Below are 26791 nucleotides of genomic sequence, written 5' to 3'. Positions count from 1 at the left end.
CAGTCGGTTAAGCGTCCAACTTCGGCTCAGGTCTTGATCTCACGATTCGTTGGTTCAAGCCCCCCATCAGACTCTGCTGACAGCTAGCTCAGAGTCTGGAGTCTGCTTCGGATTCTGTGTCTCCCTGTCTTTCTGACCCTCCCCTGCTCATGCTGTCTCTCTCTCTCTCAAAAATAAAAAAAAATTTTTTTCAACCTTAAAAATACAAGTAGAAATGGAAGGAAAGCTTCTAGACTCATTCTAAGAAGCCAGCATTACCTTGATTCCCAAAGCTGATAAAGACCCCACAAAACAGAAGAACTATAGTCCAATATTCCTGATGAACATGATGCAAAATTTCTCAGAAAGATACCAGCAAATCGAATTCAACGGTATATAAAAAGAATTACTCACCATGATCAAGTGGGATTCATTCCTGGGCTGCAGGGCTAATTCAATATTTGCAAATCAATCAACATGATACATCATATTAATAGAAGGATAAGAACCAAAGGATCAACAGATGCAGAAAAAGCATTCGACACAATATAGCATAAAATAATACAAACCATCAAGGAAATAGGAATAGAAGGAAAATAATTAAGTATCATAAAAGCCATATATGAAAGGCCCACCACTAATATCATCCTCAATGGGGAAAAACTGAGAGATTTCCCGGAGATCAGGAACATGACAGGGATGCACTGTCACCACTGCTGTTTAACATAGTGTTGGAAATCCTAGCCTCAGCAAGCAGACAACAAAGTGAAACAAAAGGCATCTAAAATGGCAAAGAAGTCAAACTTTCACTCTTACATTTGACTTGATACTCTACATGGAAAACCCAAAAGACTCCACCAAAAAATTGCTAAAACTAATACACGAATTCAGCAAAGCTGCAGGATATAAAATCAACATACAGAAATTGATCGCATTTCTGCACACCAATAATGAAGCAACAGAGAATTGATCCCAGGAAGGGAACGGATCCCATTTACAATTGTACCAAGAACCATAAAATAACTAGGAATAAACCTAACTAAAGATGTAAAAAATCTATGTGCTGAAAACTATAGAAAGCTTATGAAGGAAACTCAAGAAGACAAAAATAACTGGAAAAACATTCCATGCTCATGGACTGGAAGAATACTGTTAAAATGTCGATAGTACCTAAATCAATCTACACATTCACTGCAATCCCAATCAAAATAACAACAGCATTCTTCACAGAGCTAGAACAAACAATCCTAAAATTTATATGGAATCAAAAAAGACCCCAAATAATTAATGTTGAAAAAGAAAACCAAAGCTGGAGGCATCAAAATCCCAGACTTTATCCTGTATTACAAACTGTAATCATCAAGAAAGTATGGTATTGGCACTAAAACAGACACACAGATAAATGGAATAGAATAGAGAACCTAGAAGAAGACCCACAAATATACGGCCAACTAATCTTCAACAAAGCAGGAAAGCATATCCAATGAAGAAAAGACACTCTCTTTAGCAAATGGTGCTGGGAGAATTGGACAGCAGCAGGCAGAAGAATGAAACTGGACCACTTTCTTACACCATACACAAAAATAAACTCAAAATGGATGAAAGGCATAAATGTGAAACAGGAAACCATCAAAATCCAACAAGAGAAAACAGGCAGCAACTTTTTGACCTCGGCTGCAGCAACTTCTTACTTGACATGTCTCCGGAGGCCAGGAAACAAAAGCAAAAATGAAGTATTGGGACCTCATCAAGATAAAAAGCTTCTGCACAGCAAAAGAAACAATCAACAAAACTAAAAGGCAACCCATGGAATGGGAGAAGATATCTGCAAATGACACATCAGATGAAAGGTTAGTATCAAAAATCTATAAAGAACTTAACTCAATGCCTGAAACACAATCCAGTGAAGAAATGGGCAGAAGACATGAATAGACATTTTTCTGAAGAAGACACCCAGATGGTCGACACATGAAGAGATGCTCAACACTGCTCATCATCAGGGAAATAGAGATCAAAGCCACATTTAGATATTCTCACTAGAGAATTCTCACTAGAATGGCCAAAATTAACAACTCAGGAAACAACAAATGTTGGTGATGATGTGGAAAAATAGGAACCCTCTTGTACTGCTGGTGAGAATGCAACTGGTGCAGCCACTCTGAACAACAGTGAGGAGGTTCCTCAAAAAATGAAAAATAGAATTACCCCATGACGAAGCAATTGGACCTCTAGGAATTTATCCAAAGGATACAGGAGTACTGATTCAAAAGGGCACATGCACCCCAAAGTTTATAGCAGCACTATCAACAATAACCAAATTATGGAAAGAGCCCAAATGTTCATCAATTGATGAATGGATAAAGATAATGTAGTATATATACATAAAGGAATACTACTCAGAGATGAACTTTGGCCATTTGTAACTACGTGGATGGAACTGGAGGGTATTATGCTAAGTGAAATAAGTCCTAGAAAGACCAATATCATATGCTTTCATTCATAAGTGGAATTTGAGAAACTTAACAGAGGACCATGGGAAAGTGAAGGAAAAATAGAGAGGGAGGCAAACCATAAGAGGCTCTTAAATACAGAGCCTTTAACTAAGCCATCAACTAAGGGTTGATGGTGGTAGGGGTTAGGTGGGTGGAGAAAATGGGTGATGGGCATTGAGGAGGGCACTTGTTGGGATGAGCACTAGTATTGTATGTAATCAAAGAATCATGGGAATCTACTCCTGAAGCCAAGAGCACACTGTATGTTAGCTAACTTGACAATAAAAAAATAATTGATAGGTTTCAAATGAGATCATTCCTTAAGGGTTTCCTGTATTTCTCTTATTTCCCACATAATTTATTACACTAAATATGCTTTAAAAAGTTAAAGTTATACAAAAATATAAGTGAGTGGGGTCTCAGTGAATTAATAAGAAGCTTCTTTCATAGAGTTGCAAAGTAAAACATTACTATTTTTCTCATCGATCCATTCCATAGTCAATCATAAGTGTAAACTTACTTAGCACCAAAACATGATTTCAGAAAAATCATAGCAAATGTCAAAATATCATGGTATTTCATCTAACAAACATTTATTACATGTTTACTATGTTCGGCACCAGGGATGTAGAAAGCAATATGTGTTCCATGCCCTTACAGGGGCTCATAGACTAGAAGAAGACATATATAAATAAATAAGTGCAATAAAAAATAACACAGGTGCTGGTTTCCAACTAAATCTCTGTATAAGTAATTCAGAAAAAAATCTCTACATCATGAATACATACACACACACACACACACACACACACACAGAGTCTTATGGAAGAAAAGAATCTCCAAGTTATTACTTTTCATTTTATCACCTCTCAAACCATCTCTTTCCAAAGTCCTCCACTGTATCATACTCATGATACTCAAGAATCAATACATAAATAAGTTATTTAACCACATCTTACTTGTAGCCAGTACCAATAACTTTTGCTAGAATGATACTCTCAGCTTTATTTTGCATTCTTTTTTTTTTCCCCTCTGCTTTAAGTAAGGACAAATTCATACTGCTTCTGTAGGAGATTGATTCTCCATTCCATTAACAGCTAAGACAAATTATAAAAGAGAACTCTACATGGGAAATATAGACTTCCAGTTATGGAAAAATAAGTCACTGGAATAAAGAATAGCACAAGGAATATAATCAATGATACTATAATAGTGCTGTATGGTAACAGATGGTAGGTATACTTGTGGTGGGCATAACATAGAGAGAAGCTGAATCACTGCTGAACACTTGAAAATAATGTGATACTGTATGTCAACTATACTCAAAAAAATTTACAAAAAACATAAGGAGCACTCTATAAACAATGGACTAGAAACACTGATATAAGAATATTTTATCAATGGTGCTAAAATAATCCTTTCAGAAATAAAGTTTAAATACTAAAATAAATGCATATAGAACATACGTTTTAGGCTTCAGTTTTTCTATAATAGACTCTTCTTTAATACTTCCATCTGTTTGGTAGGACCCTTGTCTCATATTTATAGTTGTAGCAACCTTAGGACAAGATAATAAAAGCAAAGTCATTCAACAAATTCTATTTATCCAGAATTCAAACAACTAGTGTGCTATTGTTTTATAAAGTTGAACCTTAAAGAACCTTAAAGATTTCTTAAAATCAAAGAAAAAACTGTCCATGTATGATGCTTTTACCCTATTTTAATTATTTGAGCAATCTAAATTTGGCAACCATTAATTAAACAGAACATTAATGAAAATGTTTCATTCTACCAGAATTCTAAAGGAAACAGTTGCAGGAAGAGGGCCAACATGGTGGAGAAGGAGGGGATCTGAACTTCCCTCTTCTCTCAAACAAAGAAGTGCTGAAGCCAAGGACTTTGAAACCTCAGAGTCTGGGAGGAAGAGAGACAGTCGTGCTTCCAGGGACCCACCGGAACAGCCTGATGGGCCATAGGTGTATTACTGTGAACTTAGTTTTCTCTCTCCAACAGAGAGGAGGGATCCCCTTCTGCGGAGAGACAACGGGTAGAGAAAGAGAGGCTGGGGAAGCAGAGGACTGTGTCTGGACAAGAGAAAAACCTCAGACGGCAAAGGAGAAAGATCCAATCTCTAACTGGGAGACTGGCTCCAGACTGCGGCAATGAGGGGAGGAGAAAGATCCAGTCTCTAACTGGGAGACTGGCTCCAGACTGCGGCAATGAGGGGAGGCAGCCCTGGGCTTGATGGCTAGGTCAGGGTGCAGTCTGCAATAGGAGAAAGCGACCCCCTCCCAGGAGTGCTCTGGGACAGGACAAAGCCTGCGCGTGTCTGCCACGTATCAGGTGGCGGAAAGGCATTTCCCCAGTGCCGGGGTACACAGAGTGGGAGCTGAATCCCAGCCAAGCACCAGGGCATGGGAGTCGGCAGCACAGGACTAACCGCCACGTTTGCACCTTCAGCACAGTGAGGATGGCTCTAACAGAGTGGGTAGGGACACCAGGTCTGTGGAGCAGAGGGGGGGGGGCGCCATCTTTCTCCCCACAACCACCAAGATGGAGCCTCGGGGATCAGATAGCGGGACCCACAGTGGAGGCAGGGCCTGCCTACACCAAACCAAACCCCTCAGCACCTGGTAACTGTGTATCTTCTGAGGCAGAGTTGACACTAACAAACTAGAGGCCCCCTCCTCAGACCGGCGCTGCTGCAGTGCCTGGTTTAATTCTCGGACAATTCTTATTATATATATTCTTCCTTTTCTCCTTCTTATCTCTTTCCTCCTCTAGTCTGGTTATTCTAGTTGTTGGTTTGCTTAAGCAGACATATTAAATCCATTCCTTTGATACATGTTCCACACCACCTTCTTTATTCTCCTCTCTCTCTCTCTGGATTAAGCTAAATAGCTTCTCTGTCTGGACAACTTTATCTTCTTTTTCCCCAGCCTCCTTCTTAATTTTCCTTTCTCTCTTTCTGGATTAAGCCATATCGTTTCTCTGGTCACTCTTCGTATGGGATAGGCCTCTTCCATCAGCACCACCTCCACCCTGCTGATTACTTGTAGCTGGTGTTTCTGGTTTCTTGTGGGTTTTTTTGCTTGTGTGTTTTTGTTTTCTGTTTGTTTTTTGTTTGCCTGTTTTCCTTTCCAAAGCTTCTTCAACGACAAATCAAAGCACACCTTGTGGAGGGTCCAAAACATCATTATGAGTAGGGAGATAAAGTAAGCAAAGTCACAACAACAGAGAGCGAGTAACACTCTCCAAAAATGTCTTCTGAAGGGCCAGGCCCTGAACAGTGTATGACCCCTCTTTAATATAGTAGTGCTCGCAGGTGCAGGGCATATAACCAGCTTTTAAAACATATAAGGTAAAGAAAACTAGCCAAAATGATGAAACAGAAGAATTCTCCTCAAAAGAAATTCCAGGAAGAAATGGCAGCTAAAGAATTGATCAAAACAGATATAAACAATATAACTGAACATGAATTTAGAGTAACAGTCATAAGACTAATTCCTGGGCTTGAAAAAAAGCATAGAAGACAGCAGAGAATCTACTGTTGCAGAGATCAAGGAACTAAAAAGTAGCCATGATGAATTAAGAAATGCTATAAACGAGGTACAAAAAAAAAAAAAAAGAGGTGGTCACAGCAAGGATTGAAGAGTCAGATGGGAGAATAGATGAAATAGAAGATAAAATTATGGGAAAATGTGAAGCTGAGAAAAACAGAGAAAAAAAAATTATGGACCATGAGGGGAGAATTAGAGAACTAAGTGATTCAATGAAACAGACCAATATCCATATCATAGGAATTCCCTAAGAAGGAGAGAGAGAGAGAGAAAGGGGCTGAAGGTGTACTTGAACAAATATTAGCTGAGAACTTCCCCAATCTGGGGCAGGAAACAGACATTGAAATGCAAGAGGCACAGAGAACTCCCCTCAAACATAATTTGAATCAGTCTTCTGCATAACATATCATAGTGAAACTGGAAAATACAAGGATGAAAAGAGAATTCTGAAAGCAGCTAGGGATAAATGGGCCTCAACGTACAAAGGTAGACACAAAAGCATAGTAGCAGACCTCTCTACTGAAACCTAGCAGCCAGAAAGGAATGGCAGAAAATCTTCACGGTTATGAACAGGAAAATTATGCAGTCAAGAATCCTTTATCCAGCAAGCCTGTTATTCAGAATAGAAGGAGAGATGAAGGCTTTCCCAAACAAAAACTCAAGGAATTCATCACCATTAAACCAGCCCTACAAGAGATCCTAAGGAGGACTCTGTGAGGGAAATGCTGAAGGACCAACAAAGGACCAGAGACATCACCACAAGCATGAATCCCACAAAGAACACAATGACTCTAAACCCATATTTTTCAATAATAACACTGCATGCAAATGGCCTACATGCCATGCTCCAATCAAAAGACACAGAGTATAAGAACAAACAAACAAAAAATAACACCCATCTATTTACTCTCTACGAGAGACCCATTTTAGACCTGAGGACACCTTTAGACTGAAAGTGAGGGGATGGATAACCATCTATCATGCTACTGGAAGTCAAAAAGTGGAGTAGCCATACTTATATCATACAAACTAGACTTTAAAGTAAAGACAGTAACAAGAGATGAAGAAGACATTAGATGATAATTAAAGGGTCTATCCATCAAGAAAAGCTAACAATTATAAATGTCTATGCACCAAATTTGGGAGAACCCAAATATATAAAACAATCACAAACATAAGCAATCTTATTGATAAGAATCCAAAACAAAACAGTCGAGCAGATCAATGAAACTAAGGGTTAGTTTTTTGAAGAAAAAAAAAATTGATAAACCATTAGCCAGGCTTCTCAAAAAGAAGAGAGAACCAAATAGATAACATCACAAATAAAAATGGATTTATCACAACCAATCTCTCAGAAATACAAGCAATTAACAGAATACTATGAAAAATTATATGCCAACAAACTGGACAACCTGGAAGAAATGGACAAATTCCTAAACACCCACACAACTACCAGAACTCGAACGGGAAGAAATAGAAAATTTGAACAGACCCATAAACAGTAAAGAAATTGAATCAGTTATCAAAAATCTCCCAACAAATAAGAGTCCTGGACCAGATGGCTTCCCTGTGGAGCTCTACCAGACATTTAAAGCAGAGTTAATACCTATCCTTCCCAAGCTGTTCCAAAAAATATAAATGGAAGGAAAACTTCCAGACTCATTCTATGAAGCCAGCATTACTTTGATTCCCAAACCAGACAGACACTCCATAAAAAAGGAGAACTATAGGCCAATATCCCTGATGAACATGGAAGCAAAAATTCTTAACAAGATACTAGAAGATCGAATTCAACAACGTTATTTACTATAATCAACTGGGATTCATTTTTGGGCTGCAGGGCTGGTTCAATACTCACAAATCAATCAATGTGATACTTCACGTTAATAAAAGAAAAGGATAAGAACCATATGATCTTGTCAATAGATACAGAAAAAGCATTTGACAAAATACAGCATCCTTTCTTAATAAAAACCCTCAAGAAAGTTGGGATAGAAAGAACATACTTTAAACATAAAAGCTATCTATGAAAAACCCATAGACCATCCTCAGTGGGGGAAAAACAGAGATTTCCCCCAGAGATGTCCACTCACCACTGTTGTTTAACACAGTTGCTTAACTTCTTGGAAGTCCTAGAATCAGCAATCAGACAACAAAATGAAATAAAAGGCATCAAAATTGGCCCAAAAAAGTCAAACTTTCACTATTTGCAGACATGATACTCCATATGGAAAACCCAAAAGACTCTTAGAACTGATCCATGAATTCAGCAAAGTTGCAGGATATGAAATCAATGTACAGAAATCAGTTGTATTTTTATATACCAACAATGAAGCAACAGAAAGAGAAATCAATGGCACCTGGGTGGCTCAGTCGGTTAACCACCCAACTTTGGCTCAGATCATGGTCTCATGGTTCTTGAGTTTGAACCCCATGTTGGGCTATGGGCTGATAGCTTGGAGCCTGGAGCCTGCTTCAGATTCTGTGTCTCCCTCTCTCTCTGCCCTCCCTGCTCACATTCTGTCTCTCAAAAATAAATAAATATTTTAAAATTTTTAATTAAAAAAAGAGAAATCAAGAAACTGATCCCATTCACAATTGCATCAAAAACCATAAAATACCTAGGAATAAACCTAACCAAAGATGTAAAAGATCTGTATGATGAAAACTATAGAAAGCTTATAAAGGAAATTGAAGAAGACACAAAGAAATGGAAAAACATTCCATGATCATGGATTGGAAGGATAAATATTGTTAAAATGTCAATACTACCCAAAGCAATCTACACATTCAATGCAATCCCAATCAAAATTGCACCAGCATCCTCAAAGCTAAAACAAGCAATCCCAAAATTTGTATGGAACCACAAAAGACCCTGAATAGCCAAAGTAATGTTGAAAAAGAAAACCAAAATGGAAGGCATCACAAACTTTAGCCTCTAGTACAAAGCTGTAGTCATCAAGACAGTGTCATATTAGCACAAAAACAGACACAAAGACCAGTGGAATAGAATAAGGAACCCAGAATTGGACCCACAAATGTATGCCCAACTAGTCTTTGACACAGCAGGAAAGAGTATCCAATGGAGAAAAGACTGTCTCTTTAGCAAATGGAGCTGGGAGAAATGGACAGCAACATGCAGAAGCATGAAACTAGATCACTTTTTTACACCATACACAAAAATAAACTCAAAATGGATGAAAGACCTGAATGTGAGACAGGAAACCATCAAAACCCTAGAGGAGAAAGCAGACAAATATCTCTTTGATCTCAGCTGCAGCAATTTCTTACTTGACACATTTCCAAAGGCAAGGGAATTAAAAGCAAAACGAAGTATTTGGATCTCATCAAAATAAAAAGCTTCTGCACTGCAAAGGAAACAAAACTAAAAGGCAACCAACAGAATGGGAAGAGAGATTTGCTAATGACATATCAGATAAAGGGCTAGTATCCAAAATCTATAAAGAACTCACCAAATTCCAGACCCAAAAAAAACAATCCAGTGAAGAAATGGGCAGAATGCATGAATAGACACTTTTCCAAAGAAAACATCCAGATGGCAAACAGACACTTGAAATGACACTCAACGTCACTCATCATCGGGGAAATAGAAATCAAAGCCACACTGTGATACCACTTCGCATCGGTCAGTGTGGCTAAAATGAACAACTCAGGAAATTACTGATGCTGGTGAGGATGTGGAGAAAAGGGAACCTTCTTACACTGTTGGTGGGAATGCAAACTGGTGCAGCCACTCTGGAAAACAGTGTAGAGGTTCCTCAAAAAATTAAAAACAGAACTACCCTATGACCCAGCAATAGCATGGCTAGTAATTTATCCAAGAGATACAGGAGTGCTGATGCATAGGAGCATGCGTACCCCAATGTTCATAGCAGCACTCTCAACAATAGCCAAATCATGGAAAGAGCCTAAATGTCCATAAACTGATGAACAGATAAAGATGTGGTTTATATATACAATGGACTACTCCCTGGCAAGGAGAAAGAATAAAATCATGCCATTTGCAGCAACGTGGATCCTGAGAAACTTAACAGAAGACCATGGGGGAAGGGAAGGGAGAAAAAATAGTTAGAGAGGGAGAGAGGCAAACCATAAGAAACTCTTAAATACAGAAAACAAACAGGGTGGATAGGGAGTGGAGGAGAGGGGAAAGTGGGTGATGAGCATTGAGGAGAGCACTTGTTGGGATGAGCACTGGGTGTTATATGTAAGCCTATCTGACAATAAATCATATTTTTAAAATTGATTAATTAAAGGAAATAGTTGTAATATTTTTAAAATCTACTGTAAAATTTTCAAAATGACAGAGTAATGTTTAAAACTCTACAATTATATTTAATAAACTTAATGTGAAAAACCTTAGTTCTAAGAAAACTTATTAGGGATTATAAAATAACAGAATAAATGAATAATGTCTAGTTCCTAAAGACAAAGATTTAGTATCCTTAAATACATCTAATATAAAATTAATTGTATAGTTCATATGGAAAATATGCATGAATTACAAAAACTTCAACCCACCATTCAGTATAGATTTATCCCACCAGATAATGAAGCTAGTCTAATTAAAATGCAGTTTAAAGCAACAAGATGACTACTTGCTGCCCATTAAAATCCCAAACATTGAAGTAAAATGTGACAAATTCAAACATTAATTTGTTTTGGAGTTAGAAATTAACAGAACTTGCTCACAGAATTCTTTTGGTAGGAGTTGTTTTGAGGAATTATATACAGATATAGTGAAAAACTGGGTTGCCTAGGTCACTCAGTTGGTTAAGCATCTGACTTCGGCTCAAGTCATGATCTCGCAGTTCGTGGGTTTAAGCTCTGCATTGGGCTCTGCACTGACAGCTCAGAGCCTGGAGCCTGCTTCAGATTCTGTCTGTGTCTCTCTGTCTCTGCCCCTCCCCCTGCTCACACTCTTGCTCTCAAAAATAAAGATTAAAAAAATTTTTTTATGTCTTTATTTTGAGAGAGAGACAGAGAGTGAGCGGGGGGAGGGGCAGAGGGAGAGGGACAGACAGAATGTAAAGCAGGCTCTACGCTCTGAGCTGTCAGCACAGAGCCCAACGCAGGGTTCGAACCCACGGACTGTGAGATCATGACCTGAGCCAAAGTCAGATGCTTAACCGACTGAGCCACCCAGACGTCCCTAAAAAAATTCTTAAAGAAAATTTTTGAAAACCACTTAAATGTTTATAATAAAGGGATTAGTAAAGAATTACAGCACTTATGTACAATGGTTTGTTATGTAGACATTAAAAGTAATTGTAGGATATCAATGTTCAAAAGCCAGCTAAGATCTATACATTAGCTATACTGTCTACTATTAAAGGTGAATTCAATTTTGAGTTAAAAATTTCCTTTTACATAGTACTAACAACTGATCTAATTTAAATTTCCACAATGCAATTTTTTAAGAATTGTAGGAGACTCTCATGAAAATTAGTTAATGTTGCTAAGAGAAATAAAACAGATTACTAAATGTTATAGCCACCCATTTAAATATACTTTTTGGGTAGGGGGAGAGGATGTCTGTCAAGGTTTGTTTTAATATTTTGTTTATTTTTGAGATCGAGACAGACAGACAGAATCTGAAGCAGGCTCCAGGCTCCAAGTTGTCAGCACAGGGCCTGACTCGGGGCTTGAGCTCACGAACTGTGAGATCATGACTTGAGCCAAAGTCTGACACTTAACTGACTGAGCCACCCAGGTGCTGCCAAATTATCAGATAATTAGGGGGAAAGTGTTAACTCTTATTTTAATGCATTCTGAGTGAGCGAGAGAGAACGTTCTCATGGGGTGGCAGAGAAAAAGAGACAGAGACAGAGACAGAGAGAGAGAGAGAGAGAGAGAGAAAGAGAGAATCCCAAGTAGGCTCCTTGCTTTCAGCTTGGGCCTCCATCTCAAGAACTGTGAGATCGTGAACTGAGCCAAAATCAAGAGTTGGACGCTGAACCAACTGAGCTACCCAAGCATCCTGAAAAAGTGTTACTTTTAACAAATCACATTGGACTTAAAGTCACTTTTTGAGAATACCCCATCCCCCAAATTAGCAGCTAAAATTTTAATTTCTATATGCTTATTACTTACCCTGCTTCGGTTTAGCATTTCACAGTAAGAGATTAATGTCACTACCAACAGATTTGAGAGGACACCTTTCCCAGAAAATTCAAGAAAATATTAAATACAATTGACCTAAAAGTTAAATTGTATAGAGTCTTAACTTGTTATAAAGAGGTTCTCTCCCTGACCCCTATAGCTTGTCTTTTAAGTTTTTTTAATAATGTAATTATCACTGTTTAGTTTCAAGTTTCTATTTAGATTCCAGTTAAAATAGTGTTATATTGGCTTCAGGTGTAGGATTTAGTGGTTTATCACTTACATACAACACCCAGTACCCGTCACCCACTTAACCCATCCTCCTACACCTCCCCTCCAGCAACCCTCAGTTTATTCTCTACTTGTGGTGAGTTTTTTGCTTGTTTTTGCTACCTGTAAATGAAAAAATGCAGTCAAATTTAGACAGTATTTCTTTTATGGCTTCTGCTTTCAGTGATAGATTTTAACAAGGCTTCCCCATCCAAGATCATACAATTATCTGTACTTTCTTCTAGTTTAAATGTTTAATTTGCATGTTAACATTTCCAATCCACATTGGACTGGTAACATATATTATCTATTGATTAGATAATTTATCCTTCCCTTTTCACACAGTGTATTTTTGGACTCTGGTCCAATAGATCAATACAATATCAGTATTTCTGGTAAGATACCTCAGTATGATCCTATGAACAAAATCTGACATCTTGCTGTGCAAAATGCAGAATGCTAATGAAGTAACCATTAATATCAATTAAAAGCAGAGAACCAATGTTATCAAAAACCATACAACTATGAAAGATAAAGACAGGCAGACAGGGGTGCCTGGGTGGCTCAGTCAGTTGGGCGTCCAACTCTTGATATGGGCTCAGGTCATGATCCCAGAGTCATGGGATTGAGCCCCACGTTGGGCTCTGTGCTGAGTGTGGAGCTTAAGATTCTTTTTCTCCTTCTGCCCCTCTCCCCCACTCTTTCTCTCCTCCCCCCCCCCAAAAAAAGGTAGATAAATCTGTATTCACCCAAACTCAGAAATAACACAAGTATATCTATTAATCCTGAATAGAATCATTTTAGGCTAAATACCTAGGCCTTCAACATTTAAGATAAATAATAAATATAAGCTTTATGGGAAGATAGGTATTTAACTCTTACCTTTTAGAAAAGAGTACATAAGATAAAAATAATAAACTACCTTTCTGAAATATTCTATAAATTCAGTCTTTTTACTAATTTAAACTAGTTCATTGAAGGTTTCTTGAAGGGACTCCCTTAAATTAGGATCAGCTTTAGTGCATTTGAAGAATCTGATTATAGTCCCTTTGTCAATTCCCTGGGCTAAAAGCAGAAAGGGAGAAAGGGGGAGGATGAAACATATCTCCCAAAGAGTCAGAACTAGTTAAATTCTACAAAATAGATTTATCATAACCCTAAAATCAAAACTAGCATTTTTAAATGTACCATAAACATTTGTATAGAGGTTATTCAAAATAATATAATTATAATGATTTAAGACCACTAAGCATGAAATCGTTTGCCAAAAAAGGGTTTACTGTTCTAATAAATGTCTGGTTTTTTTGAGTATTAGAACAGGATGGGTTTAAGCAGAGTCAGTTCCAGCTGCCTGTTTATTCCCTTTCCCTTATTCTTTAACCACCACGAGCCTGAATCTGTCGAGGATCTTCCATTACAAAGGAACTAGGCTCCCCTTTATTTTAACTATGTAGTGAAGCCACATCTGAGGAACCCAATGTCAAAAAAAACACAAAACAAAAAACAAAAAAAAAAACCCAGCTAGGAGAAAGGAATTTCCCAGAATAAAGACCATAACTTGTAAAGTATGTAATTCCAAAGTAGACATCTTTTTTAATTTTTTTCTTAGTGTTTTATTAATTTCTAGGAGAGAGAGAGACAGCATGAGCAGGGGAGGGTCAGAGAGAGAGGGAGTCACAGACTCTGAAACAGGCTTCAGGCTCTGAGCTGGCAGTCAGCACAGAGCCCGACACGGGGCTCGAACCCACGAACCGCGAGATCATGACCTGAGCTGAAGTAGGACGCTTAACCGACTAAGCCACCCAGGCGCCCCCAAAGTAGACATCTTTTAACATGTAAATGTTTCTGTTATAATTCAAACCTTTTATTTATAATTCAAATAAATTCAATACATACTTTTTTTTTTTTTACCATGTTTAACTTACAAACCAATTAATCCACACCTAAATGATCATGGGTTGATTATAACACTTATTTTAATGGTCTTGAAGCTTTTAGAGAACTTTTACATAACTTAAATTTGACTTAAATCCTGTAAGAAAAGTAGGCATTATTTCCATCTCATGAATGAGGAAACTCAGCCTTTGTGTGACAGAACTATGACTGCATTCCAGGTCTTCTGCCTCTATAGGTTTGTCTCACTGACAGAAAACAATGGATACAAATCCTCATCATCCAATAGCTCAAGTGGAACATTAAGAATTTAGAGATTAAAGGGCATCTGGGTGGCTCAGTTGATTAAGCATCTGATTTTGGCTCGGGTCATGATCTCAGGATTCATGAGTTCAAGCCCTACATCAGGCTCCGCATTGACCACGCTCACCTTGTGGAGCCTGCTTGGGATTTTCTCTCTCTCTCCCTCTCTCTCTCTGCCCCTCCCCTGCTCATGCTTTCTTTCTCAAAATAAGTAGAATTTACAGATTAAAAGACAATTTTCCAGGGACATACTATACAAATCGAACTCTATTTGCATTTGTAGCAAATGCAAAGGATGTTCATTAAATTTTAAGTCCCTGATTTGTTTTCGTTATTATGGGTTTACAGATTTTAATCCTAGTACAACTGTACTTTTTTAATGCCTCTGAAGTTAACTTTAGGCCACTGTTTTTGCTTCTCTTTTAAACTATGGCATCTCTACCAATGTAAATTTGATGACACACAAAGATTGAGGGTCAGGGAGAGTTCAAAATTTGCTTGCTTGGTATTGGCGTGGGAAAGAAAGATTTGAAAGGAACAGATTTCACTAAAAATAAGTAAAAAGACCATTTACAAAAATAAATTCAAGATGGATGAAAGACCTAAATGTGAGACCAGAAATCATCAAAATCCTAGAGAAGAACACAAGCAGCAACCTCTTTGACTTTGGCCGCAGCAACTTCTTACCAGATATATCGCCAGAGGCGAGGGAAACAAAAGCGAAAATAAACTACTGGGACTTCATCAAAATAAAAAGCTTCTGGAGAGTGAAGGAAACAATCTACAAAACTAAAAGGTAGCCTACAGATTAGGAGAAGACATTCACAAATGACATATCTGATAATGGGTTAGCATACAAAATTGGTAAAGAACTTATCAAACTCAACACCCAAAACACAAATAATCCAGCTAGGAAATGGGCAGAAGACATGAATATACACTTTTCTAAAAAAGATATCTGGATGGTTAACAGACACATGAAGAGATGCTCAACATCGCTCATCATCAGGGAAGTACAAATCAAAACCACAATGAGATACCATCACACTCCTGTCAGAATGGCTAAAATTAACACAAGAAACAACAGGTGTTGGCAAGGAGGCAGAGAAAGCAGAACCCTCTTGCACTGCTGGGTGTGAATGCAAAGTGGTTCAGTCACTCTGGAGAACAGTATGGAGGTGCCGCAAAAAGCTAAAAATAGAACTACCCTAGAACCCAGCAATTATACTAGTAGGTATTTACCCAAAGGATACAAAAATACAATTTGAAGGGGGAACACGCACCCCTATATTTACAGCAGTACTATCAACAACAGCCAATCTATGGAGAGAGCCCAAATGTCCACTGACTAATGAATGGATAAAGATAATGTGAGAGGTGTGTGTGTGCGTGCGCACACGCGCGTGCATGCTTTAAAGGATATTCTTATGGAATATCACTCAGCCATGAAAAAAATGAAATACTGCCATATACAATGATACAGACAGAGCTTCATGTATGATGCTAAGTGAAATAAGTCAGTCATAGAAAGACAAATACCATGATTTCACTCACATGTGGAATTTAAGAAACAGAACAGGTGAACATATGAGATGGGGGGAAAAGAGAGGGAAACAAACCATGAGAGATTCTTAGAGAACTGAGGGTTGACAGTGGGAGGTGGATGGAGGGGGGCTAGCTAGGGGATGGGTATTAGGGAGGACACTTGTTATGATGAGCATTGGGTGTTGTATGTAATTGATGAATCACTGAATTCTACTACTGAAACCAATATTACACTTTATGTTAACTAAAATTTAAATAAAAATTTGAAAAAATAAACAGAAATAAAGATCACTGGAAATAGTAAAAATTAGGATAACATAAAAAAATAAAAATAGGGGTGCCTGGGTGACTTAGTTAAGTGTCCAACTTGGGCTCAGGTCATGATCTCACAGTTTGCGGGTTCTAGTCCCTGCATTGGGGTCCGTGCTAATAGCTTTGAGCTCAGAGCCTGGAACCTCCTTTGGATTCTATGTCTCCCTCTCTCTGCCCCTCCCCCAATCATGCTCTGTCTCTCTCTCTCTCTCAAAAATGAATAAACATTAAAAATAATGTAAAAAAATAAAAATAAAGAGAGTCAATTTTCCACAGAAGTCTCCAAAGGGGCACCTGGGTAGCTCAGTTAAGCATCTGACTCTTGATTTCGGCGCGCTCTCTCTCCTTCCCCCACCTGCACACTTGCTTTCTCTAACATTAAAAAAATTTAAAAAAATTTTTTTAATGTTTTATTTATTTCTGAGAGAGAGAGACAGTCCTGAGCAGACTGAGCCACCCAGGTGCCTCCAAAAAAAAATATTTTTAAAGAGTCAAAACATATAGGCTGATTAATGTAGAACTTAAACTTTGTATTTTCCTAAACATTCTGAACAACTACAAAATGAATCAAAAAAGCTTTATCTTTTTGTTAAGCTTCTTCCTTTAAGACTCAGCAGCAAAAATTCAAAATTTTAGGTTCTAACTAAAAGTATGTTTTCTCTAACATTTTTACCTTCAACAGTAGGTTGTAATATACTGACTATGAAAGACAATAAAACTTACCTCACAATCAGGGCATATAATTGTGTTGTATTCTTCAGTTATTAACAAGCACAGTTCACAAAAAGCATGTCCACACTGAAGTTCATGGTGGTGACCTATTGATGAAATTCTGCTGTGAATTAAACTTTCTACAGTTTGTTAGCATTGAATGTGCAGCATTAATCAGAGGGAAAAGTTAAAAGGGACTCTTACATGGGAAAGATATCGAGTTTCATTAGAAATGTAGGGACTTATTAAACAAAATTCAGGAGAAGCTATTAAGTCTGGAGGAGGGAAAAAAAAATCAGACTGAAAACCAAGCAGGGCTATGTAATATTGTTTGCATTAATTTAGTTTCTGGTACCTACACGACTTGGAATTTGCTATATCTTATAATCATACAAAATGCTCTGACATACTTCATTCGACCTTTGTACCCATCACAGCCAAGTAGACTTGGGAAGGTTACATTCAACTTAGAAATGGAGAAACCTTTTGGTGATCTGGCTAAATGGTATAATCCAGACTCTAGCCTAGTTCTGTTTCCAAGTCCAATACTCCCTCTACTTGATTTCATTGCCTCTGATTTAGATTTCCAATCATGTAAAGAGAACAGGGAGGGCAGGTATGGGACACCGGCAAGACCTATTACAGTGATCTAAGATACTGGACAGAAGCCAGATGCTGCTACAGTCATACACACATGATTCTCATAAAGATAATTTCACAAACCTAGCATTCATGAGGGGAAATACCATAACCTTGAGTGAAAACCTAATATAAAGATTTTAATGTTCTAAATAAAATTTGAAGTTGATGATAAACATATTTGTTTTAGCTACGTCACTTCAAAAAGTTGTCCTTTTAGGGGCGCCTGGGTGGCTTAGTCGGTTAAGCNGTTTCCTTCAGGAATTTGACAGAAGACCTGACTAAAAATAAGTAGACCCACAAGGAACTGGTATGGCCATAGACCATCCCTCATACAATGGAAATGAGCCAATCAGGAATGGACAACCCAGCACCTAGAGTTATCCAGCCAGTAAGAATAAAACCTGAGAGGGGCGCCTGGGTGGCTTAGTCGGTTAAGCGTCCGACTTTCGCTTAGGTCATGATCTCGCGGTTTGTGGGTTCGAGCCCCGCGTCGGGCTCTGTGCTGACTGCCAGCTTAGAGCCTGGCGCCTGTTTCAGTCTGTGACTCCCTCTCTCTCTGACCCTCCCCTGCTCACGCTGTCTCTCTCTCTCTCCTAGAAATAAATAAAACATTAAAAAAAAAAAGTCCTTTTAAAACACTTTGCAAAAAAAAAAAGGAAAAGCGCTAGATAAAATCAATTATCTTTTATTGCCAAAAGATAGTGTTCTTGCTAATTTAGAAGTACAGTCTTTTGATAAAAGAGCTTTAGTTTTCAAGCCAAGTGAAGTACCTGAAACTTGCTTATGACCAAGCTAAATTTTACAGGTCTATTCAAATTTCAGAGATATTGCCAAAGAAATCAAAACTGTTTAACTGTTCTATCCTTATACAATTTCTGATGTTGTACCAGTGTAATCTGTGATACATCATAGCTTACAAAGCACTTTCACAATTTTATATGCCTAAATACCACCTAGCATATTTCTGAGCATTATGATACAAGTATATGGAAGCACGAGTGACTTTTAAAGGTCATGTTCTTAAACTTTATCTGGGAATACTGATTTGATTCAAACAATGGAGATTTTCCATGTGACAGCAGTGATAAAAAGAGGAGAAACTTAGCTCTCTACCTTAAAACACAACTAACCAACTTTTTCTACAAATGTTCACATCTCTTAAAAGGAGTCTGTCTCGGAGGAACTGAGAAAATTAATGACTTTCACTCTGTAAGTATAAACATTAAACAAGTCACTGGGGTGGTAAGAAGACTTTTCAGCAGCTGCAGCTTGAAATTCAACAACTGTCAGAGACCACACTCTACGGCATTTTCAAAGTCATTAAAGTAACTTGAATGTGTTCTCACTAGAGTAGATTCTAAACCATCAAGAGTGCAGTGGATTTCCCCCCTTGATGTACAAAGGAAAACACAAGATGCGCAAAAGTAGCGAATTGTTTCCCAATGTCTTAAGCCAAACCGGGCAATAATGCTCCCCACCCCACCCCACCGCAAACACGTGTTCTCTAATCTGGGAACATTTTAGAGTGGTCTCCTTGTTACTCTTCCTGCCACAAAATCTACACAAGCAAATCCAATTTCATTACTTCTAGGTCACAAGACACTGGGCTGCTCTTTCATGAGTCTGTGAACCTGGGTGAGTTTTTGGACTAACGCTCAAGAGAGCTCCCACACCATTTTCTCACAGAATCCGTGAAAAGACGGGAGGAGCAGGTGCCAAGTGGAAAAGGCGCTGGGGAGAGTACGAAGCCACCCCGAAGCCAGGATGTCTCTGCCGCCCGAGGACGCGCTGTGGGAAGGCAGGAAGGCCCGTGACGCGGTTCTCAGGTCCATCTTGCCTAAGCGGCGCGGCGCCCACGCCGCCGGCCGCCCAGGCCCCCAGCCTCGGGTCGGGCCTGGCTCTCGGCCTCCAGGCCCGGCGGCCTGACCGGACGCGGCCTGCGGAGGGCGGCCGGCCGGGCTGGGGCAGGGCCCCGGGCTCCTCACCAGAAACTCGGGACACCCTTCTTCCACACTGAGTGCACTGAGCCTCGGCCCCGCCCCACGGCCGACTCTTCCTCCCCATCTGCGGGCAGCAGGGCAGGCTCAAACAAACCGTCGAAGGCTCCGCCGCCATCGCCGCCTCCTTTTGGATCCGAGGACCGGTACCACGTGCCCGTCCCGGCGTCCCTTGCGGCAGCGACCAATCCTCAGCGGCAGGCGGCTCCTGACAGCCAATCAAAGAGCTTGGCCCGCCCCTCCGTTTGCCCCGCGGGCGCGTGCTTCCAGGTGCGGGGGCGGCTGTTTTCGGTTTGGACCTGGGCGGGTCCACGGCGGGAAAGGACGCCCCCAGGCGGGCCGAGGAGGACCATTTCCGTTCAGAATTTTGCCCGAAGCCCACTTCCGTAGAGTCCGATTTTGCGTTTTGTTACTTACATTGTCGACTTTGCAGGTAGAAAACAACCCTTTGCATCGCAGACCCCCTTCTTCCCTGAACGTATTAGGGCTGGAGGCTGGGGATGGGGGCGGGGGCCTGACTAGTCGTAGCCCTAGTGGAGAACCTGTCAGTAGCTGCCGGTGGGGAGAGTCCATTAGCGGTTCCAAACGTCTTTAGTAGCTGTTGAGCCTAAAGGCGTACAAGGCACTGCTGGGAGCAGTTGGGGATGCTCAGAATTTGTGAACAGGCTCCCGCTTGAGCGGTTTGTAGGCCTCCACCTCCAGAACGGCAACCTCTGCTGGGGCGGCTTGTGTTAAGTGCCAGAGCAGGTTAGAGACGTGAGAATTACCGCGTTCTGAAGAGGTGATGTCAGGATGACCCCACGTGGAATGAAGAGCCTTCCTGTAGGATGCAGGGGGTTGCATTTGACCTTAAAACCTGGGCAGGACTTTAAGGAGTAAACAGGAAATCAGGCATTCCAGGGAGAAAGTATGGCATAAGCAGAGGAAAGTGGGAGATGCAGTGGCCTCTTTGGAATTTAATTTGTAGGCCATTAAGTCAGAGCATTAATTTCCTTAAAGTGAGCTTTTTGGAGAAGGTGTTTTGGGTCGAATTTTGGAGGGTCTTGAATACTGGGCCAAGGAGTTTGGACTTTACCTTTTAAGCAGTTGAGTGCTGGTGAGGTTGTAAGAGCAAGGGCTGAAGTAATCTGGTTGCAACAGGGCAGGTATATTGTGGAGGAAGTAACTAGAGATGGCAGAGGTTAAGAATAACTGCCTGCATCATGATCTCACGGTTCGTGGGTTCGAGCCCCGCGTCGGGCTCTGTGCTGACAGCTCAGAGCCTGGAGCTGCTTCACATTCTGTGTCTCCCTCTCTCTCTGACCCGCCCCTGCTCACGCTGTCTCTATCTCTCGCTTAACAATAAATAAAACGTTAAAAAATTTTTTTTTAAAGAATAACTGCCTGCATATATTCCTTTTTCCCCTCTACATTAAAAAATAGAAACAAATATTATGTTCAGCCATGTATCTCTCTGAATGTTCTTCCTTGTTATTTTTTTTTTCCTGGAGCTCTTGTTAGACAAATAGGACCTTTAAATTCTATACCTTTCTTAACCTCGCTTTCATATTTTCTATTTCTTTATCCCTCTGTGCTGCATTCTGGGAATTGTTTTCAGATGTCTATCCCAGTTAATCAGTTGTCTCTTCAGCCGGACCTAATCTGCTATTGAATATGACCACTGAGTTTTAAATTTTCAGTGACTATTTTATTCAATTCTAGATAATCTCTTTTTTTATTTCAGATTTTGCCTGATCTCTTTGGATAGTATTATGTTCCTTCCTCGTGTTTTTTAATTCATATTTTATTATTTTAATATTTTAAGCACATTTATTTTGTTATATAACCCCAAAATTCCTTTTTCTGATATTCTTGAGAGGTCTAAATATGCAATTTATTATTTTTACCAATTCCCATTCATGGTGATTTGTTTCCTCGTATGTTTTATAATTTTGGATTTTAAGTTCACATTTGAAAATGTTTATCTATGGGATTCTTGTCAGGCCTATATTAAGGATACGTTTCCCAAGATTTCATTTTTGCTTCCTTTAGGCACCCTGATGCACAATGAGTCTAGGACCACGTTAATTTAATGTATTGGCTTGTGTTTTTATAGACTACTCTGCTAGCATATTTCTAATCTCAAGCCTACGTGAAAGCACACATGTATTCTAGGTGACAGGGAAATATTTTCCCTACCCAAAAGTATACAATGTAAACAGAATTATTTGCCTTTTAGCTTACCTGTTCACTCCCGCCATCAGTGTGGGAACCTACTATACGAATGCTTGGATTAGCAGCTGTTTTATTTTATTTTATTTTATTGCCAATTCAGTGGCTCTACCATGATCTCTCCTTGTGGCTTTAATTACATTTCTCTAATGACTAATGAGTTTTCATGTTTATTAGTCATTTAGACTTTCATATTCTTTTTTTTTTTTTTTTTGCCTTTTAGGTTGTTTGTCTCTTAATTGATTTATAGCAATTTTTCATTCTAGATTCCATTGCAAATACCCTTTCCTAGGCTGTGATTTGTTTTGGTGTGTGTGTGTGTGTGTGTGTGTGTGTGTGTATGTGTTTTACTTTATGCTATCTCTTATTGTCCAAAAGTGTTTCATTTTACTATGGAACTTTCATTAAGGTTTGTAATTTGTGAGTATTTTTTTTAAATCTTTCCCAAGGCTAAATATTCATTGTATTCATTATCTTCCACAAGCCTTATTACCTTCTCTTCTATTTTAAAATTCAGCTTTGTTGTTATTGCTATTTGTACAGGAGTGGGAGAAAGTGAGGTGCAAAGGAAACATGAGAACCCAGTAATTTGGATGGGCAAGGTCGTTGATTTACTCGTTACATATGTGTCTCTACGTATACACCACTGGTGTAGTGCCATCTCAGAACACAGACACAGAGATAGATATTTCACATTTTACTATGATTTTTAAAAGCACCAAGTGTATTTTAACTTTGGTTCTACTTTTGTCTTAATAAAACATTGGATTTAATATTTTTTCTATACTCTCTGAAACTATGAGATTGTCATTAAAATAATTTATACAACATTCACAGAGCCTCATATACAGTATGTACTTAATAGAGCTGTGGGGAATGCTCACATGGCGTCAGAACACAAGATGGCAGTAGGGAGATCCCACAAACACACCACCAACCAGCTTGACATAGCCTCAAAATGCACTAGATGGCACCAGGCCCGTAACAAACAGCATTTGCAGTTTGATCCCTACTTTGGAGATCGTTTTCAGGTCTTCTGCCTCTGCCTTTTCTGTCCTAAAGCACTACTATCAGAGGTGTGCGGTGAAAAGGTATAAGCTGTCTTCTACGTGCGGCTGGAGGAGGCAGAATACCCACCTCTTCTAGAAAGCGACTCTGGATTTTAAAAAATATTTTTAAATGTTTTATTTATTTTTTTATTTTTTTATTTTTTTGAGAGAGAGAGAGAGACAGACAGCTTGAGCAGGGAAGGGTCAGAGAGAGAGGGAGACACAGAATCAGAAACAGGCTCCAGGCTCTGAGCTAGCTGTCAGCACAGAGCCTGACGCAGGGCTTGAACCCACGAACCGAGAGATCATGATCTGAGCTTAAGTCTGACACTTAACCCACTGAGCCACCCAGGAGTCCCAACTCTGGATTTTTTTTCTTTTTTTTTTCTGGATTTTTTTTTTCTTAGAAATTTCAGGGCAGTGGAACAGGAAGGACCTTTAGAGATTGCTGCATACCCCTCCTCATTTGGGATGGGGAGGCCAACGCTCAGAACCACTCTGACTTTCTTGGGTAGAGTTGAGTCTGATGTTCTGGTTTCTAGACCGTGCTCCTATATTTTACTACACCAATTTTGACTCCCACTTCCAGAAGACTTTACTCGGGAATTGTAGCAGAGATGAACTGGATATATATGAAATTTCAGATTAAAGTAGAGATGACAGTTGCTGCTCCAGGCTAGATTTTGGGACCTTTTGTAGGGATCAGCAAATTTCAACCTGGCTCTGACGAGTTAGTGGACAAATGCAGACTACAGTGTCCTTTCTTGAGAAATAGCTCCAAGAAGAGCTCTGGAGTCCTAGAAATTGGGAGAAACCTGCAGAGCCTGAGGAGCCTTCTTATAGGGCAGCAGGGTGCTAGCATCTGCCACTGTTCTTCCTATGCTGTCTTCAGGACTCCACTCATTAATTGGGAGAATTCTCCATATGCATTTATCAGGGCAACTGACTGCTTTCCTGACTGAGTTGGGTGAGGGCTACATTCCTCTAGCCTGAGCTTAGCCAGCAGAATTTAACTAGTGATTCCCAGACTTTGGTGTGCTTAAGAATCCCTTGGAGAGGTTATGGGAATGCAGAGGCCCGAGCCCTAAGAGATTCTGATTTAGGAGGCTGAGGTGAAGCTCACTGAGAGACAGATTGCCTTACATAGCTGACGTTTCTTCTGACTACTCAGTGGTTTATGTACATTTCCCTAGTTCTAGCCATTCTAAGACCTACATTCCTTGCTATCTACATCATTTTTATTTCTTTTAGAAACATAAAGCTATAGACACAGAGAGAAGCAACACCTATGTTTAGAGTGACTTTATTTGTTTGTATTTGAGGCAGGTGGTTATTTTAAATTTATTTTTTAAGTAAACTCCATGCCCAGCAAGGAGGCCAATGTGGGGCTTGAACTCAGTACCTTGAGACCAAGACCTGAGCTGAGATCAAGAGTCAGATGCTTAACCAACTGAGCCATCCAGGCACCCTGAGGCAAGTTGTTATGATTAGAAAATCTCCAAGGGACACTCAGCCCAGGCTCGGCTCTGCATCTACTCTGTGGTGAGGCAGATGAAGGGGACTGCATCTGCAGATAACTTTCAGTAGAAAAATACAGGACCTGTTGTTTGAGACTGTAATTGTCGCTGACTGTGTATGCTATGCTCTTACCTGAAAGACAAACCTGCCCCGGGAGCCTTTCCTCAGGAGCCCTAGCCAGAGTGGTGGGTGGGCACACACCTGCAGCTTCTGCTTTCTACCTTTCCAAACCCTCACCTGCCCATTTCTTATGGACAGTAGGCTCTCCATCCCTCATTTCAGATGTTACAAAAGAATGAAAACGTTTCATTTAAAGCTTGAAAAGCAAAGCCACTTCTCCAGGCTCATGTTGTCTTGCTGGGTATTATATGGCTGCCATTTCCTGTTCTAAATGCCATCTGTACTTTCCATACTTGAGTCAGATATGTCTTTAATGCAGTTCACAACACTGGACATGATTCTAACACATGGTATCAGTTTTGACAGTAGCTTCAGGGAGGAGATGAAGACATAAATGAAGGAGTATTTAAGCTCACTGTGGTAAAAGGGGATTTGAGAATTATGCAAAACTGCAGCGGGGGGTGTAGCCTGAGTCACAACACGGTCATGCTCACCACCCTCTTCTCGCCGGGCTATTTAATTCTCAGCCTCCTGTTCCCTCTCAGTGGTTTTCCTCTGATCTCCCCTAACCCCCTCGCTTTTCATCTTAAAGTCAAATAAAACCCACATCAGAATTGACAGAAGGTCTCAATAAGTCATTCCTATGTTCACTGGTGTATCTCATTTTAGTGAAAACAGTATATTAAATGTTGCAGTTCATCATTTTGTTTTTACATAAAGCTGCTCTCAAATCCCCAATGCCTCCTTCAAACATTCCCCACTAGGGCTGAACACGGATGGTGGATTCCCACCAGCACCAAGATCTCTGTGGTTTGTCTGGACCATCCATCTTAGCAGTCAATTGTGCTCTCTTTTATTTTATTTTCTGTTATTTTAATTCCAGTAGGTAACACAGTGTTATATTAGTTTCAGGTGTGTACAATATAGTGATTTAACAATTCCCCACATCTCCCGGTGCTCATCATGACAATGCACTCAATTCCCATCACCTGTTTCACCATTCGCCCATCCACCTTCCCTCTGGTAGCCATCAGTTTGTTCTCTATAGTTAATAGTCTGTCTCTTGCCTTGTCTTTCTCTTTTTCTTTTGCTCATTTCTTTTGTTTCTTAAATTCTACGTATGAGTGAAATTATTTGGTATTTGTCTTTCTTTAGCTGACTTATTTTGCTTAGCATTATCTCTCTAGCTCCATCCATGTTGTTTCAAATGACCAGATTTCATTCTTTTTTTATAGCTGAATAATATTCCATTATGTATACATACCACACCTTCTTTATCCATTCACCAGTTGATGGACACTTGGGCCATTTCCACAATTTGGCTATTATAAGTAATGTTGCTACAGACATCGAGGTGCACGTATCCCTTTGAATTTGTACTTTTGTATCCTTTGGGTAAGTACCCACTAGTGCAATTACTGGATTGTAGGGTAGGTCTATTTTTAACTTTTTAAGGAATTTCCATACTATTTCCCCCAATGGCTGCAGGAGTCTGCATTCCTGTCAGCAGAGCAGGAGAGTTCCTTTTTCCCCACATCCTTGCCATGAGCTAAGATGGACCCTTGTTGACTCCCAGCCTGCTCAGAGTTTCTGTTTTAGTCCCTTCTATCTTTCAAGATTTTTGAATGATCAATTCACTGGGGTCATGAAAAATACTCCATACCAGGAGGCAGATAAAATCAATTTTGTCATTGATTATCTGTGCGACATTAGGCAAGTGAATCTCTTTGAGATTCATTCTCCTTACCTGTAAAATGCCCAGATCATTTCTCAGATTTATTATGAGAATTAAGTGTGAAAGGGCTTTGACACGGTCCACTGTTAACAAGTGTCAGGTATTAATGTTGTTGTTAAATAACACTTGACCTCCCATGTTCCTGGAGATGTTAATGAGTGGAAAGAATTTGGGGCTGTGGCCAAGGGCAGCATACGCTTCAAAACGATGAGTGTGTGGAAACTACAGCAGCCTTCTCATTACGTTTTGTGCCCTAAAGTCCGGTGGCCAGACTGCATTAGCGTCCACGCTGCAGGGGTGAGACACGCCAGGGAGCTATGCATCAGTGACA

General features: G+C 39.7%; 1 protein-coding gene across 1 annotated transcript in view; it reads right to left on the bottom strand.

The window, feature by feature from the left end:
- Positions 1-19945, bottom strand: part of RNF17 (ring finger protein 17) — a 121627-nt gene extending 101682 nt beyond the window's left edge. Inside the window, exons 1-3 of the mRNA XM_039256942.1 lie at positions 19816-19945; positions 17201-17295; positions 3938-4029 (exon numbers count right to left, since the gene is read on the bottom strand). Of these exons, the coding sequence (XP_039112873.1) occupies positions 3938-4029; positions 17201-17295; positions 19816-19945 (317 nt within the window). The remainder of the gene's footprint in view (positions 1-3937; positions 4030-17200; positions 17296-19815) is intronic.
- Between the last annotated feature and the right edge of the window lie 6846 nt (positions 19946-26791).

Source organism: Hyaena hyaena, unplaced genomic scaffold (assembly GCF_003009895.1).
Source record: "Hyaena hyaena isolate Hyena2069 unplaced genomic scaffold, ASM300989v1 scaffold_602, whole genome shotgun sequence".
Classification (NCBI taxonomy): domain Eukaryota; kingdom Metazoa; phylum Chordata; class Mammalia; order Carnivora; family Hyaenidae; genus Hyaena; species Hyaena hyaena.
The sequence above is the reverse complement of the archived record's forward strand: the minus strand, read 5'-3'. Positions and strand labels throughout refer to the sequence as shown.